The sequence below is a fragment of the Tachypleus tridentatus genome, chromosome 8 (assembly GCF_004210375.1).
Source record: "Tachypleus tridentatus isolate NWPU-2018 chromosome 8, ASM421037v1, whole genome shotgun sequence".
Classification (NCBI taxonomy): Eukaryota; Metazoa; Arthropoda; class Merostomata; order Xiphosura; family Limulidae; genus Tachypleus; species Tachypleus tridentatus.
In genome coordinates, this window is record NC_134832.1 from 80,680,722 (window position 1) to 80,697,574 (window position 16,853).

The window sequence follows — 16,853 nt, forward strand, 5'->3', positions numbered from 1 at the left end:
ACCATTTGGAAGTGATACGAGTCAAAATATGAAAAAAAAACTTCACACCTATATCAACGTAAATAAAAGGAAGTTTATGTTATCTTTTAAGACTCTTTATATCTCTGAAATGTCCCCCAATGTCACAAGTGCATGTCTGCAAACCTACACAGTTACAAACCGGATTTCAATCCCCGTGGTGGGCAAAGCACAGATAGCTCTATGTGTAGGTTTAAACTTAACTACAAACAAATAATTATCCGAACTTCGCTGTAGAATGTTTATCTATCTAGACAAATACTAATGCGTTACTTTTAATGCACGGGTCTAAAGTCCTAATGTTAATGTTTGCAATACTCTACCTCATAACATATGAGTTTTAAGTTTTAATCTCAAAATCGTGATACGCTACTTTTAATACACAGGCCTTAAGTTGCAATATCAAAGTGTTCGTAATATACGCTACTTTTAATACACGGGTCTTAAGTTCTAATGTCAAAGTTTGTAATACGTTACCTTTAATATATGGGTCTTAAGTTTTAACCTCATAGTTTGTGATACGCTATTTTTAATACACGAGTCTTAAGATCTAATGTCAAAGTTCGTGATAAACGTTTTTGAAGATGTGGTTCTTAAGTTCTAATCTCAAAGTCCATTACAAGTATAAACTGTGTATGTTACAAAATAAAGCCACAAAAACGAACCACATTTATACTAAAGACAAGGACTCAGAGTAACTTAAGTCCAGATTGATCTGTAGTTTAGATGTTCTGAGCAGAAACTTAAATCTACTTAAGTGACTGTTTTTGTGAATAAAATACAAATTGAAATGTTTGATTAACAAACAGTGAATTCCGGTTTATGGTAAGGATTATTACAACAGATTTATCTATCGTACTCGTATAGGAAACGTAGCGTACAACAACAACAATAATAGAACTGTAAACAGAGGCATTATTGTTAAGTATGGGTGGGTGTGTTTTTTTATAGCAAAGCCACATCGGTATATGAGTTGACCTAGGAGAATCGAACCCCTGATTCTAGCGTTGTAAATCTGTAGACGTAATGCTGTACCAGCGGGGAACATATTGTTGACCAAGAATGACTCGTACTGGTTTGTTATCCAGCTAGAGCAATGGTTAATTTAAACGAATGATAAATATAAACCAAGGACCTTCTAACACTCTTATTTTACTAATGTACAGTGGTTATTTAGCTATGTCAAATCAGAGGTTTAGGAATTTAATTTCACAATCTTTTGAATTATGGCATCGTAAACCAAAATTCGAGGACACAATTGAATCTGAAAATATCCTCATTCGTGTTTAAAAATGTTTCTTATACAGTATCTACTTGTTGTGCTGAGAAGAAAAGCATCTCCTTAGGTCATGCTGAGAAGATAAAACAACTTTGGCTTATGTCATGCTGAAAATAAGAATGCCAGCTTAATTAAACAGTTACGATTTATTTTGTGTTGAAAATAACAACGTCGGTTCCATTAAAAATTGATATTTATTTTATGCTGAGAAGAACAACAATATTAACTTGTGTCATGCTGGTAGCCCAAGAACTTGGCGGTGGTTACAATTGACTGGTTGCTTCTTTTCTGTTCTATCAGCTCGAGCCGGCATAGCCTTATGGCTATGGTACTTGAATTGCAACCTTCGGCTAGTGGTTTCGAATCCTGTCACCAAACATGCTCGCCCTTTGAGCTATAGGAGCGTTATATCATGAAGGTCAGTTCCAGTTTTTGGGCCGGTCTTGACCAGGTGGTTAGGGCGCTCTACTCACAACCTGAGAGTCGCGAGTTTGAATCTCCGTCGTTGAACCTACTTGCCCTCTCAGCCATGAGAGTGTTATAATGTGACGATCAATTCCACTGTTCGTTGGTAAAAGAGTAGCCCAAGAGTTGAAATTGAATAGTGATGACTAGTTGCCTTCCACCTTGTTTTAAACTGCTAAATTAGGAGCGACTAGCGCAGATAGCCCTCATGCTGCTTCGAGCGAAATTCAAAACAAACAATTCCACTTTTCATTGGTAAAATGTTGCCCTTAGAGTTGCCTACCCTTTATTCTATCGATTATAAATCAGGAGATGGTATCGCAGATAGTCCTCGAGTGAAATTGAACAACACATGTATCAGTTCAAAGTTAAAGACGGCTGCGTTTTGATAACCCTCTATACAACTATGTGCAATACGTAAAAAACAAACAGAAAAAGCATTGTAAATTACACCTTTAACTGAACCTTCCTTTAACGCGAAGTGTACAGTCGACGCCCAAATATTTCTCGTTATGCATAATTTCGTTGCATTTAAAATAAAACACTAACTGCTCAAGTTTCGAGTCATTACTAAAACGTTTGCTTCCGGGGAGGCCTGGCATGGCCGAGCGCGTAAGGCGTGCGACTCGTGATCCGAGGGTCGCGGGTTCGTGCCCGCGTCGCGCTAAACATGCTCGCCCTCCCAGCCGTGGGGGGTGTATAATGTGACGGTCAATCCCACTATTCGTTGGTAAAAGAGTAGCCCAAGAGTTGGCGGTGGGTGGTGATGACTAGCTGCCTTCCCTCTAGTCTTACACTGCTAAATTAGGGACGGCTAGCACAGATAGCCCTCGAGTAGCTTTGTGCGAAATTCCAAAAAAACAAAAAACAAGCTTCCGGGGAATTTTCTCAGACGTTTTTCATCCACCCTCGGAACCAGAGCTCCACGTGTTTTAAAAAAAATTCATTCTCTTTCAGTGCCGAAGCACAATAATAGATTTATCTATGGATGGTGAATCCGAGGGGATACGTGACCCTCTTTTCTTTCCAAAGTGGTAAAGTTTTTTTTTCCAAAAGCAAAAAATATAAAATAAAAAGTATAACAAAGTTTGTAACAACACTGTGTAGAGTCTTAAAATACAAGTTGGGTTGAATTTACTAAGCTTTTTACCGACTCGATTATTTTTATTGGGATAATTGACAAATTGGACATCAGTTTGTATTTGTTAAAATGGTGAAGCTGGTGGGTTTTAAATTATAGAAATATTGGGTGGTTTGTTTATAAGTTTTCTTATGTCGAAAGACTTGGGGTGACTATTTTCCCAGAAATAGCTGAAGAGAGTAAAAGGCATTAGAAACTGAGATACTGTGTGATCAAGCACTCAATTCCTGCCCCTTAGCTGATTCTCTATAGTTACTGACTGGATCATGTCTGATAGATAGAATATCCTCAATGTTTTGGGAGCTGTTACAATTTAATGGTAATGCAAAAATCTGGTAATGAGTAACATTTTTAGTTTTTTTTAAGTTTGATTTTTAAGGTTTTGGTTCTAATTTGCGTATGTGTGTGTATATATATATATAGTCACTGTCAAGCTTTCAAGAGTTTCATCTATTTCAAGGGCTTAACATGTCCTTGTGGTTAGGATGCTCCTCTCGCAATCTGGAGGAGGGGTCGCAGGTCGGAATTCCATCACAAAAAATGCTCTCCTTTTCTGCGGTAGGCTATCATTTATAATTAGGGACAACTAACCCAGGTATCTCAGGTGTAGTTTTGTTTATAATTTAAGAAAAAAAGTATTGAATAAACAATTTTAGTGATTATATTATTCAAAATTTCACCGCTGTTTGGTTTGCCTACTTGATCACAAAGATGAACACTGATAATTAGTTGAGTGAGGATATCACAAGGGGTTTAGATGGATGTGTCTTTTTTTACACGCAATTATCCGTCTTTCCACACTTACAGAGTCTAACAGGAATGGAACAGTGACTTGTCATAAAAACATAATGGCTCCTTGAGAAACACGTCTTGAGTTATAATGAAAGATGTCCTGATCATGTGATTCAGAATCATGCTAATTGAAAACATATTTTGTTTCTTTTACATGAAGGCCCCTTGTGGACTACACAATAATAAAAACTGGATTTTAATTCCCATGGTGGGTAGAGCACAAAGAGCCCTTTGTGTAGCTTTGTGTTTAATTGCAAACAAACAAATCTTACTTGAGGACGGATATTATTTTCATGAATTAAGGTATTTCTTTCCGTTATTTTTATACAATATTTCTATCTCGCTGTCTTCAAAGTAGGTCATCTCAGTCATTTTTCAAAATGAATGACTTTGATTCTTGTTCTATGGTAAACTAATAAAAGGAAACACGAACAACAGTAATTTATTACAATATTTTTCTTTACAAATAGAAAATAATAATGAAGTAACTAAACAATCAGGAAAATTTCCAAATATGGAGAGTGTGTGTTGTTAGTATAGCAAAGCCACAAAGGGCTATCTGCTCAGCCCACCGAGAGGAATCGAACCCCTGATTTTAGCGTTGTAAGTCCGGAGACATACCGCTGTACTAGCGGGGGGCAATATGGATAGAAGGAGTATTCATGATATCCAAAAGTCAGAGAAATTTCCAAACATGGAGGTGTGTGGTGTTCAGTAATAACAACCAAAGAGATTTCCAGAAACGGAGGGAGGAATTATTCAATAATAAGTAGAGAAGCGCAGACATTTCCAAACATGTAGGTACGGGGTATTCGGTAATAACAAAACAGCCAGGCGTATTTTCACGTATAGAAAGAAGGATTATTCAGTTATAACATAACACACAAGGACATTTCCAAACACGGAGGAAGAGATTATTTAAGAAATAATTTCCCTGATTTACTAAAAATAAAGCAAATTTGAATTAATTCTGAAAAACATAAAGATTCATTATAAAGGAGACGATAACTCACAATAAAAAAATATGTTGTCTTGCTATGAAAGAAAAGAAGACTTTTCGGAAGACTCACTAAGAGAGACAATGTCTTATTATAAAACTCATGTTAAAGTATTATAAGAGATGTGTTAATTGTTATCGTCCAACAGCGATATCATGCTCAAAAAGTTCTGATGAACAAACTATTTAGTGAAATTTGACAAAAATGCAAAGAAAATTTGACTTCTTTAATTCAATATTTAAATAAGTAACGAGTTCGTAATTATCATGGTTAATGTTTAGTACAAATTATTTGTTGTGAAAACTCCCAACAGAGGGATTTTAAATTGTTTGTTTGTTTGTTTGTTTTGAATTTTCGCACAAAGCTACTCGAGGGCTATCTGTGCTAGCCGTCCCTAATTTTGCAGTGTAAGACTAGAGGGAAGGCAGCTAGTCATCACCACCCACCGCCAACTCTTGGGCTACTCTTTTACCAACGAAAAGTGGGATTGATCGTAACATTATAACGCCCCCACAGCTGGGAGGGCGAGCATATTTAGCGCGACTCGGATGCGAAACCGCGACCCTCAGATTACGAGCGCATGCCTTAACGCGCTCGGGAGCGATTTTAAACCCTTGAAGACTCGTTTCTGATGTGTTTCTGCGATTCCCGAGACAAGAAAAAAAGTATTACAATAAAAAATATTGTAATTGTAAAATATCTTAACTTTACATAAGCTGAGGAAAATAACGAAAACATCACAAGTTATTCAGAAAGAGGGCGACTGTGTAGTTAGTTTTAGGTTGGACAGGACAGAACAACCTTAGTTTACGATCTGTTTTTCGATACAAATACGGTGTTGAAGCAGTTTTTCGACGCATGCACCAGAAACACATTACTCCACCAGTTGAAATTAGTTCAATTACAACAAACAGTATTTAGGTGGAACTTGGCTAGATCACTAGAAACGTTCATAGGTTCTTTAGCTACTAGGTTTTCTTTACGGTAGTTTTTGTTTGTTTGTTTTTTTAAGATTCTTTCTTACACAGCTCAGCAGTTAGATGTCCGAAAGTCTGCTTTGGGTCTTACTGTAACTCGATTAGAGAGTTCGCAAGCATAAACAACTATCGTTATGTTAATATATTCAGTTTATCGACATGTTGATGAGTGAACAGTTCATCAACATTGGGGTAAATAGTTCATTTCATACGAACTTTTTGTTTTCCATAACAACAGGTTCGATATGGCCAGATGGTTAAGGCACTCGACTCAGGGTCGAGAATTCGAATCCCCGTCGCACCAAACATGCCTGATCCTTCACTGTGGCGGCGTTATATTGTGATGACAAATCCTATTGTTCATTGGTAAAAGAGTAGCCGAAGAGTTGGCGGTGGGTAGTGATGACTAGCTACCCCCACCCTCACTTTCACTGTTAAATTTGGGAAAGCTAGTGCAGATAGCCTTCGCACAGCTTTGCGCGAAGTTCAAAACAAACCACAATATAAGAATAACTAGCGAAATAAAGTACCCAGAACTACATCATCAGAATTCATCTATAGATATGCAGGTTTAACCTTCTGGAGTCGTAATGGAGTGGGAAGAAGATTAGATAGATTCTATCTGTCTTAAGCCCAACAACTAAAGACAAACAGAATAACAGTTAGACCAGTAGGTACCCCGAACAACTATGTCAGCGACCATAGTTGTGTTACTTTAGAATTTAATATAGGTGAAACACAACAAAGAGGCAGGGGATGTTGGAAGCTTAACGTATCTCTGTTAGAGAAAGATCACGTCATAAAGGATGTTAGCACTTTGCTGACAGAGCTCTGTGACACTACAGAATACGATGCTGACTGATGAGAAGATGTAAAAACTAGAATAGTATCTTGGTTCCAACATCCCGGAAAAACGATAGCAAAAGACAACAGGAAAAAAATACATAAAATAGAAAGACAGCTAACCAGCCTATCTAGATTTTCAACGGAGACTCAAATTTTCTAGAATCAATAGAAATTTTAAGACACGAATTAGACGACTTATATAGCGAAAGAATAGAAGGACTTAAAAAAAGAACAGGTATAAGGGATTTAAACAGTGAAGAAACTTTTAATAGTGAATTCTTTAGACAGTTCAAAAACAGACTGAACAAATCCAACATAACAGTATTACAAAACCCAGGACAGACTACTACCAACCAGAAAGAAATAGAACAGGGGTGTGCAACATTTTTCGTCGGTGGGCCATATAACCAACTTCATCAATCAAGCGGGGCCACTTAAAAAACAAGCTTATTCGTGTACATGCACAATAAATTTAAAAAAATTCTCAAAATGCAAGCAATAATATTTTATATTTTTGCATGAGTGATCATTTTAGTGCGACACTTGAAATTTAGAGTCCTTGCAGAGCTTGTCAATATCAGCTTTGACAGAAGTGGTTGCCACTCTTAACTGACTGGTCAAATGTTCATCAGTCAGCTGACTTCTACATTTGGTTTTGATGAGCTTCATTTTGGAGAAAAATTGCTCACAGCAGTAGGTGCTACCAAAAAGGGAGGCAATTCTTTGTGCATGACGGGACAAATTGGGAAACTTTTCACGTACACAGAGTTTGTAAAAGTCTAGCAAACTGTTTTCAGAGAATTTCCTTTTAGTGTCCATGTCAGCCTGCAGTTCAATGAGTTCCATTTGGCAATCATCAGGACTGTCTTCCACTGCCAAATCAAAAGGTTGAGCGAACAATTTCAATCTAATTTCAGTTTGTCTGAAACCTGGAAATCTGTTTGCAAACTCATCACGCAGCTTTTGTACACTGGTTCCATATTTGGTGCAATCCAGATTAGGAAATTCCAGTTTCCTGGTTGCAAGACATGTAAAATGGGTCAATATGGCTCTTCTCAACTGAACCTGGAAAAGTTCCAATTTCTTCTCAAAAGCACAAATATGCTCAAACAACTTATTCACAAGTTGACTTTTCCCTTGTAGTTTTAAGTTTAAATCAGACAGATGCTGTGTAATGTCTGTGAGGAATGCTAAGTCATTCAGCCAGTTCTCATTGCTCAAGAAGTCCACATTCTGACGTTTGCTCTCCATGAAGAACTTTATCTCCTCTCGCAGATTCCAGAATCTCTTCAAAGTAGCAGCTCTACTAAGCCAACGTACAGCAGAGAAGTACAAAATATCTGAATACTCACTGTCCAGCTCATCTAAAAAGTTTTAAATTGTCGATGATTTAATCCTCGTGTTCGAATATAATTTACGCATTGGACGACATTTTCATGACTTCTGCAAAATCCAGAACTTTGGTGCACAAGCTCTCTTGGTGAATAATGCAATGGCTTACAACTACGTCTTATGCTCCAATTGCAGTTAGAAATTTCTTGGTGAATCCATTTGTCCTACCTGTCATGGAAGGAGCACCATCTGTTGTAACACCACATAATTTATAAGGATTCAGTTCAAACTTTTCTACAACCTTAAGCACTTGTTCACAAATATCCTGTCCTGTGGTTGTGGAGGAAAGGCTTGCCATATCTAAAAACTTTTCGAAAACATCAAAGCCTGCAGTAACAGCTCTGATGAAAATGACAAGTTGGGATGTGTCATTGATATCAGTGCTTTCATCCAAAGCCAGACTGAAAGCTTCACACGAATTCAATCTCTCTTTCAAAGTTTCTTTGATGTCCTCTGAAAGATCTTTTGTCCTGCGTGAGACAGTAAAGCGGGAAAGGCTAGTTTGCTCCACCAAATATTTTTTCTCTGGACATGCATATTCTGTGAATATTGTTAAACAATTTTTAATAAATTCTCCATCACTGAAAGGCTTTCCCTTTTCTGCCATACATTCACAAAGCTTAAAACTCAGTTTTGTCACCAGTTCTGAATTTTTCTTGAAAGTGGTAAAAACACCTTGTTGCTTTTCAATGGATGTTTTTAAATGTTCAATTTTGTCCTTTCGTGCCTGACCAACAATTTCATCAAACTGGGAGGAGTGCTTAGTTGCGTAATGTCGCTTAATATTGTACTCTTTCATGACTGCAATTGTAGTTTGACAGACGAGGCAGACAACACCTTGATTATGTGGGACAACAAGATATTTTGTGCACCATTCACTGTTGAATAACCTTCCCTCATCATCAATTTTTCGTTTCTTAACTGCTGACATTTTACTAGCCCTGAAATCAAAACAAAAATTATTCTCACGAAAATAGCAAAGTAGAAAAAAAACATAGAATTTATTTACACATGGAACCTCTTATGGACAGAAACACATGTTTCTAAATTGGCATCCCGATCATAGCCTTCCGGTACTTAAATTAATTGAGAATAGCAAAATACAGTGTGACCTCGCCTATTCGCGGTTCGCCCTTCGCGGCCCCGCATATTCGCGGGTTATGCGCGAACTGCGTTTTTGTAGGTCACAGAGACTGAAAGGGCTTTTCGAGGAGATTTCTGTTGTATTTACTCAATCAAGCCGTTTTTATCAATTGTCGTCTTCACCAAACAAGATTGGACTGCTATTGGCTGACTGCCTCAGCTTCCCAACAACGCAAACGGCAAAGCACAGCCCGGTAACGCACGGTACAATTTAGTGAAATACATAACAGTATGCAATATTGCTACATTATTACTGCATCAATGAGTATAAGTATCATTAGTGTTTGGGAAGCATTTCATATAGTATATAATCGCATACATATACGTTTTAAAACTGCGTCCAATATTCGCGGTTTTCGCTATTCGCGGGAGGGTAAAGAACGTAACCCCGCGAATAACGAGGTCACACTGTACATAGAATCAGATGCATCTGAAAGCAAAAATTTTAATAAATTCAGTAAAGTCACAACAATATGCTAAATAATAATCAATTTACCTTCAATCTCTTGTAGTAACTGTAAAAGGTAATAAAATTTTCACCAATAATGAATGACGGACAGCAGAGGTTAGGGAAAATTGTCGCCAGCGGGTGAAGGCGAGGTTCAGGACATGACGTTGAGTCGTAGACAATAGTGCTAGTGCACGTCACCTATTCATGCCCTAAGGAGGCCGACCAATCGAATTCGGCCTGCTCCTCTCTAGCAAAGATAATTTTAGAAGTTTGTCGAGTCGAAGCCTGGGAATCCCGTAGGATCGATGCTTTTAAAAATATTCCATTTGCGTTGGATTACAGATCAGGCCACATGGTTAGATTACAACAACTAGGGCCACACTAAATGGCTTGGCGGGCCGGGTTGTGGCCCGCGGGCCGCCTGTTGCACACCCCTGAAATAGAAGATATTATAGTAAAATTTTACAAGGAGTTGTACAAACCTAAAGAAATTGATGAGAGTAAGTGGGCAGATTATAAAATTTCTCCTTTACCTTTCACCAAAAGGAAACAATCTTGGTGAGCCGTTTCAATTAGCAGAGATTACTACTGTTATGAAAAGGTTCAGCAGGAAAAAAGCTCCAGGACCGAACGGATCCCCAGTGGAATTCTATGAACGTTTCTGGGGTATAATAGGAAATCTTTTACAGAAATGATTAACAATAGTCTAGAAAGAAATAAGTTACCTCCATCATTTACGGAAGGCATAATCAGTCTGCAGTGTAAGAAGGACTCTTCGGATCTTATAAAAGATTACAGACCTCTTATACTGAACAACGTAGACTATAAAATATTTACTAAATGCATAAGTATGTAAAATTATGGGGTCTAAACAAAACTGTGCTCTTTTCTATAACTACACAGTTGGTTTCAACACCAAATTTTACGTAAATATGACCAGACCTCAAGCACTACGAGCAGAAACTCCACCAGCCTACCTAAAAAAGATGATTGCAGAAACGAAAAAGATGACAATAAAAAACCCAGCAATAGAACCACATAAAATGTCAACAGAAAAAATATACGAAAAGTTATCAGATAAAATATAAGCCAAAATAGTAAACCAATATCCGCATATAAACTGGAAGACAACATGGTCCACAACAAGCAACAGAAAAATTGAAAGCAAAAGAAGAGACCTGAACTACAAAATAGCACATGACATTGTTAGCAGAAAAGAAAGATTAAACAAGTAAAAAGTTATGAAAACAAATAAATGCCCGTACTGCCAGTCCATAAAAACAACAAAACATGCTTTTTATGACCGTGCATACGTTAAAGTATATTGAAGGAAAATATCTGATATTTTCCACACGGTCCTCTTTAATACCCCACTACCAGTGAAAACCATTCAGAAATTCTCCTTTTTCTCTTTGTTGAGTGAATTTAAATACCAGATATGGTCCGCAAGGTGTAAGCCTGTGTATGAAAATGTAAAGGAAAGCGTTCCGGTGGTAATGAAAAGGATTAGAGCTAACACAAGAATTACGCTTAAAATCGATAAACATCGATTATCGGAAGTATAATTTAACAAGAGATGGGCCCCGGAAGAGTTGAAAATCATGGAAATGAAAGGCGGATTCATAGATCTGAGATTAAAAAATTCACTATGTCGAGGCAAGCATCACATGCTGATTTCAAGTGGACGACGGAGGAGAGAACCATGGCGGACTAGCCAACGCTGGAGGTACAAACCTGGTTAGCGAGTGTGTTTGTGTACTTCACATGTGTAGGCGCTAGGACAAATGGCTGATGGAACGTAAAAATAGTGACTTTGACTACACATGTGAAGTTGTGTATTGTGTTCCCCAAAAATGTTCAACAGGTAATAAACATACGACAGAAAATCTAGAGGCTACTACGACAAAGGAATTCTGTTGTAACAGATGAAAAGGAAACTAAGGTAAGTAAGTTAAGTATTTTCTATAACTTACTTTGTGCTGACTGGGGTTGCGGGATAGGCTGGAGATATGCCCTATCCTCTTCCCACAGTAAGGGTTTAGTTAGAATAGTTAGTGTGTTCTCTAAGCTGAAGGAACGGAGGCATGGTCCAGGAGATGGAGTTGGGATGCCTACCCCTAGGGTACGGATCGCATCCGGGACCCTGACGGGTAGCAGACTGTCCTCGGCGGCAGACAGCGCGGGGAACCCTGCGTGGTTAGCTGTAGAGTTGATGATTCGTCATACTGGCGGGTGTTGGGCACAAGGAGGTGAACCCGGAATTCTCAGGTCAGTGAAGGGAGCCAACTCTTTGAGAAGGGACAGACCCACAGGGTCAAGTACTGACTTGGAGTATGGCGACCACACGAACTTGATGACCCGGAGTAACAATCCGAAGTCGCTCAGCATAGGTAAGAGTTTAAATTCCGAGCAGAAATCGAATGTAGACAACAGCCGAGTTCCAACGGCAAGACCAACACGTAAAGTTAAAACGTTGATATCATTGGCAAATGTAGTACTTATAATAAAAATACGTAATAGTTCCCCTAGCACAGGGTTCTGGGTGTCAAAGAGTTATCTTATGCAAACCAAACATCTGTGGGAAGATGACGTTGAAAAAAATAGGAAACGATAGGTAAATTTTAGGTAGGGTCAAGTAAGCATGTTGCCCACAGAAACATTGATACTTTTCAGGCTCATAAATTTTACGAATTTATTTTGGTCTCCTCGAGAACCTATTGAGTGAAACAATTTACCTGGGCTACACACCAGTCAACTGCAAGAAAAAGATTACTAGGACAGAAGAAAAGCTAAAACAACAAGAACCAGAAAGAAGAAACAGAGATCTACAAGCTTGGCCCTCGTTGGCGAAGCTACGAGCCGTACCGGCCAGGATGCCGAAGCAAACTAAGAAAGTGAACGACGATATGGCGTCGAATGCAGAAAACCAAGATCCGCGCTCAACAGCAACAAAAGTAAGTCTAGTTACGTAGGTGACCTAATATCAATTACTAAGTTACACTTAATTGATAGAAGCACCAATCCATTAATGATTCTTTGTAACAAAGCTAAAAAACAACTAAGTACTGTAGAAAAAGAAAGAAATACTAAAAGAAAGCGTAAAGCTAAGAAGAAAATTATAAAATTAACTGATTCAAAGGAAAATGAAGAATTGGAGGGTAATTCTTGTACTGCGGTACAACAAATATCCACCAAAGAAATTATTAATGAAACTAACCAAAAAACAACCGTGGATGTTGATATAGATAGCAGTAATGAAGCAGGTACACAACCCACAGAAAATACTGAAAATGATGGTTTTCAATTAGTAATCTCAAGGCGAAAAAAAACAAACTCTAACACAGACAAATAATACACCAAATAACAGTTCAAACCAAAAACTCAAATCACCACAACAGTCCATAATAATAGAAGGAATACCAGGCACATATAACCAGCCACAACTGGCAACAGAAATCAAACGCTGGTAGCCGAGCGTGTATATCGCCACCATTCAGCATCTACCTTCAAACCAGGCAAAGTTATAATACACCTGCCAGGAAATAAACCACAGCTGAAATCTGTAGTCATTCGTGGAGTCCATTACTCAATCACCACTGACGACATATAAAAGGAATTAGACGAACAAAACATTCCACACACATACGTAGAACGTATTATATCTAAAATAACGCAAAAAACAACAAACCTCATAAGAGTTGACACTGAACACACTTACATTTTAAACTTAATCAATAATCAGCAGCGTGTCAAGCAACACCGAGGTGTTGCGGATGTCGTGGAGAACATAACATATCACAGTGCAAAACGGAAAAGAAAAACCGAAATGTTACAATTGTGGTCAAGAACAAACTATAAAGAATGCGAAAAATATAAAGAAATAAAACAAAGAATTATAAAATAAAAAAACATTAACTTAAAGAAAGACGAAACAACAGATAACAATACACAGCAACTCAGAAACAAGATAAAATAACATGTGCACAAACACTTAAAAATCTGTCACACAAATACTGAAACTGAACACACAGCAAAAACCAACAGAAACGATAAATAACAGTACAGAGATAAAACATAACAAAACTCCAAAACCTCAAAACAACGATAACTCTACCAAAGAAATAACACTAATAACAAAATAAACTTATTTATAAATATAGTTACAAATATTACAACAGACTTCTTAGCCGAATACACAAAACCAACACAAACATTAGACTGCTTTGAACTATTCATCAACATAGAAGTCAAGAGGCAGCTGACCTAAATAAATTGCTTAAGGAGTGGCCGGAAAACGCGTTCAAACTAGGTAAGGTCATAATACGTCTACCAGGAAATAAACCACAGCCGAAATCTGTGGTCATTCGTGGAATCCATTATTCAATTACCACTGAAGACATGACAAAGGAATTAAACGAACAAAACATTCCACACACATACATAGAACGCATTATATCTAAAATAACGCAAAAACCAACAAACCTCATAAGAGTTGACACTGAAAACAAATCAGACAAATACCTAAGCAACAACATAAAACGAAAAATAACACATAGGAACCGTACAAACACCTGTTAACACTAGTAAAGCACAGACGACAATACATGGATACAAGAGATAGCGAATTAAAAACACAAATAAACAGAATAAGAAACCAAATTGGAGCAGAAGTTAAACATTTAAAACAAGAAAAATGGGACGACTTCTGCACTAAACTTAACCAAAAAACAGACCCGAAACAATTTTGGACACATCTAAAAAGAATAAAAAATGCAGATGCATCTAACAATATGATGCATCAAGAAAATACCCGCCTTTAGTGCACAATAACACCACAGCCTAAACAAATAAAGAAAAAGCCGAAATGTTCAAACAACAACTTGAAAATACGTTCAAAACAAATAACGACCCAGACATGAACACAAACTATAATAATAAAGTAAATAACTTTATAACAAACAACAGTAAACTATTCAAACCACTCTTCCCAGTAGACTTAAACAATTATCAAACCAACAACACAAACACAGTGCTTTCAAACACAATTTCAGCACAAGAACTTATGGAAGCAATTACAAACACTAAAAATAAATCACCAGGAGAAGATGGTATAAAAGCATTCTTCTTAAGAAAGGCACTCCGAAATTATTTGAACACCTTACAGCAATTATTAATATATCAATATATTATGGTTATATCACTGTTTCTTGGAAGCATGCAAATATATTAGTGTTCCACAAAGAAGGAAATTCAGCCAATAACCCAAATAGCTACAGATCTATCAGCCTGACCATTGTTGTTTTAATTTAATCTTTAACAATAATTGTACAAGCAATAACGATATCAATACAAATAAACTTGGAATTAAATCAGGAAAATGAGAAAACACTTCTTAATTATGATTCTGTTGTTCGCTGTTTGATCATACTTTTACTGTTAAACTGTTAACTGGTAATCGTATTTGATCACAACTTTAAATGATTTAGTTCACTTTGGACATAGCAGTCGTCTATTTGCTGGAACTCCTATTACCTCTAAATTCGAACTTTCTCATCCACCATAGCTTGTAAATCTTCATTTCTTGCTTTTAGCTTCTGAATCTCTTGTCTTGCAGATGGTAACTTCTCCAACTAGTGATTTCATAAAAAAAATTAAACTTTAATTTGAAATATAAACAAATAAATTTGTTTACATATTCTATAATAATATAACAATTCTAAAAGATGGCTCTTTGAATCAAACAATGTGATAGTGTGTTTAACAACATATATATAGTCTCGAATAATGTAACAAGTCTATACGGCTCACTGATGCTAACAATATGTTGTTTTTATTTGACTATATTTACATAGGTAATAAATCTACATAGCCATTTGATTGTAATGAATAACTATTTTGTTTAACTATGTTTACATAGTTTATAATATTATAATAATAAGTCTATATCACTATTTGAAACTAACAATGTGAAACTGTATTACTTAACACAATACAATAGTGTAGTATAGCTGCCTATATTTATTTTTTTTAGATACTTAAACCCTAAATAAATATTGCAACAAAAACACTAAAAAAGTAAAAATAACCTCTTCCTGCATTTCCAGGTTTTCTTTACGAAGGCGATGTATGTCTGCAACCATGAATTCGAGCACAGTTTTAAGGCTTTTTACTTCTTTCTCAAGATGACAATTCTGATCAAGAATCCTCTGCAAAGAAAATGTATTCCTTTTATTTCAACACGTATATCTAATAGTATGTTTGATGATGTAGTTTTACTCACACAGATGTGTTTTTATTTTGGACGAACAATTAGCCCTTTTGTAGCTTAGTGCAAATATTCATAAAAAACAAACAAACAAACATTATATCTTCTTCTCTCATACCTTTATATGTAAGTAATAATATAATCATCCATGATTTAGTATGTTACCCTACATATTATTGTGTTTTTATTTTTTGTTTGAAACGCAATAAAACTCACTAATGATATTAACATATCACACCAGATTAAACATTAAATACAATACTAAAAATTTAAGTGTTTTCTGAAGATAAATCCACTTACTTTATTTGAATGTTTTTGTTTGTTTGTTTTTGGGTAGGGTTATAAAATCATTAATATACACATGTATTAAAATTATTCCATTATTTAGTGTAGAAAAAATGAATATTTTAGCAAACATTAGCTTGTCACATCAGCAAATTTCTGGAAATGTATCTCTTTCATAAAATTACTTCACTAGAGGGCATTAAAATGATGAAGTAAAAAAATAATATCGTTACCGGGTTAGTGCTTGACCAAGTTAAGTGACAATGAGTTTCATCTATCAGGCTTTGTTGTTAAGACTCAATAGCGATGAAATTTACCTGCTCTAAAGTCCTGGTTTTAGTTATAAACAATTTCAGTTTATAAAGACAAATACTACATACTGGAGAATGAAATGGAAGTAATTCTTAAAAACAAAACAAAAAACACCAGTAATATACAAGTTGATTTTCGAAAATTATATATTTTATTTATGGCATGTTGCTTATAAGACTTTTTTAAGAAAACAAGTTTAAAATAGAAAAGTTAATAATATGGAATATCTTTTATTTCAAGAAAACGGAAAATTAAGCCATAGAAATATTTTGACATGCTTACTTGAAAGTAGGAAAATCGAAATAATTTTAGTATTCTTTCCACAAAATTGATAATCAGTTGAAAAAAAAAAAACATCCAGACAAAATGTTGTAAATGAATTTTCTAATTTTATGAAATAAAGTTGTATATTATCATCATTATTATTGGTTTAATACTGTAGTTGTTTAAAGATGATCTTCTAAGTGTCTATCTCATTTCTCAACCCAT

At 36.1% G+C, this 16,853-nt stretch overlaps 1 protein-coding gene across 2 annotated transcripts; it reads left to right on the forward strand.

Moving 5' to 3' along the window:
• The first annotated feature begins 10,767 nt into the window (after window positions 1-10,767).
• On the forward strand, window positions 10,768-16,612 carry LOC143224195 (uncharacterized). 2 transcript variants are annotated; one of them, XM_076452629.1, is made up of 3 exons: window positions 10,768-11,444; window positions 12,176-12,456; window positions 15,607-16,612. In XM_076452629.1, the coding sequence occupies exons 2-3, from the start codon at window positions 12,376-12,378 to the stop codon at window positions 15,829-15,831; spliced, it is 306 nt and encodes a 101-aa protein (XP_076308744.1). In that variant the 5' UTR covers window positions 10,768-11,444; window positions 12,176-12,375; the 3' UTR covers window positions 15,832-16,612. The 2 variants fall into 2 exon arrangements, with proteins under 2 accessions (XP_076308744.1, XP_076308743.1); XM_076452628.1 differs by having other exon boundaries at window positions 10,768-12,456.
• The last annotated feature ends 241 nt before the right edge of the window (window positions 16,613-16,853 follow it).

Coding starts and splice junctions, on each gene's coding strand:
- LOC143224195 (XM_076452628.1), top strand. CDS start 11,610: ATGCCTACCCCTAGGGTACGGATCGCATCCGGGACCCTGACGGGTAGC.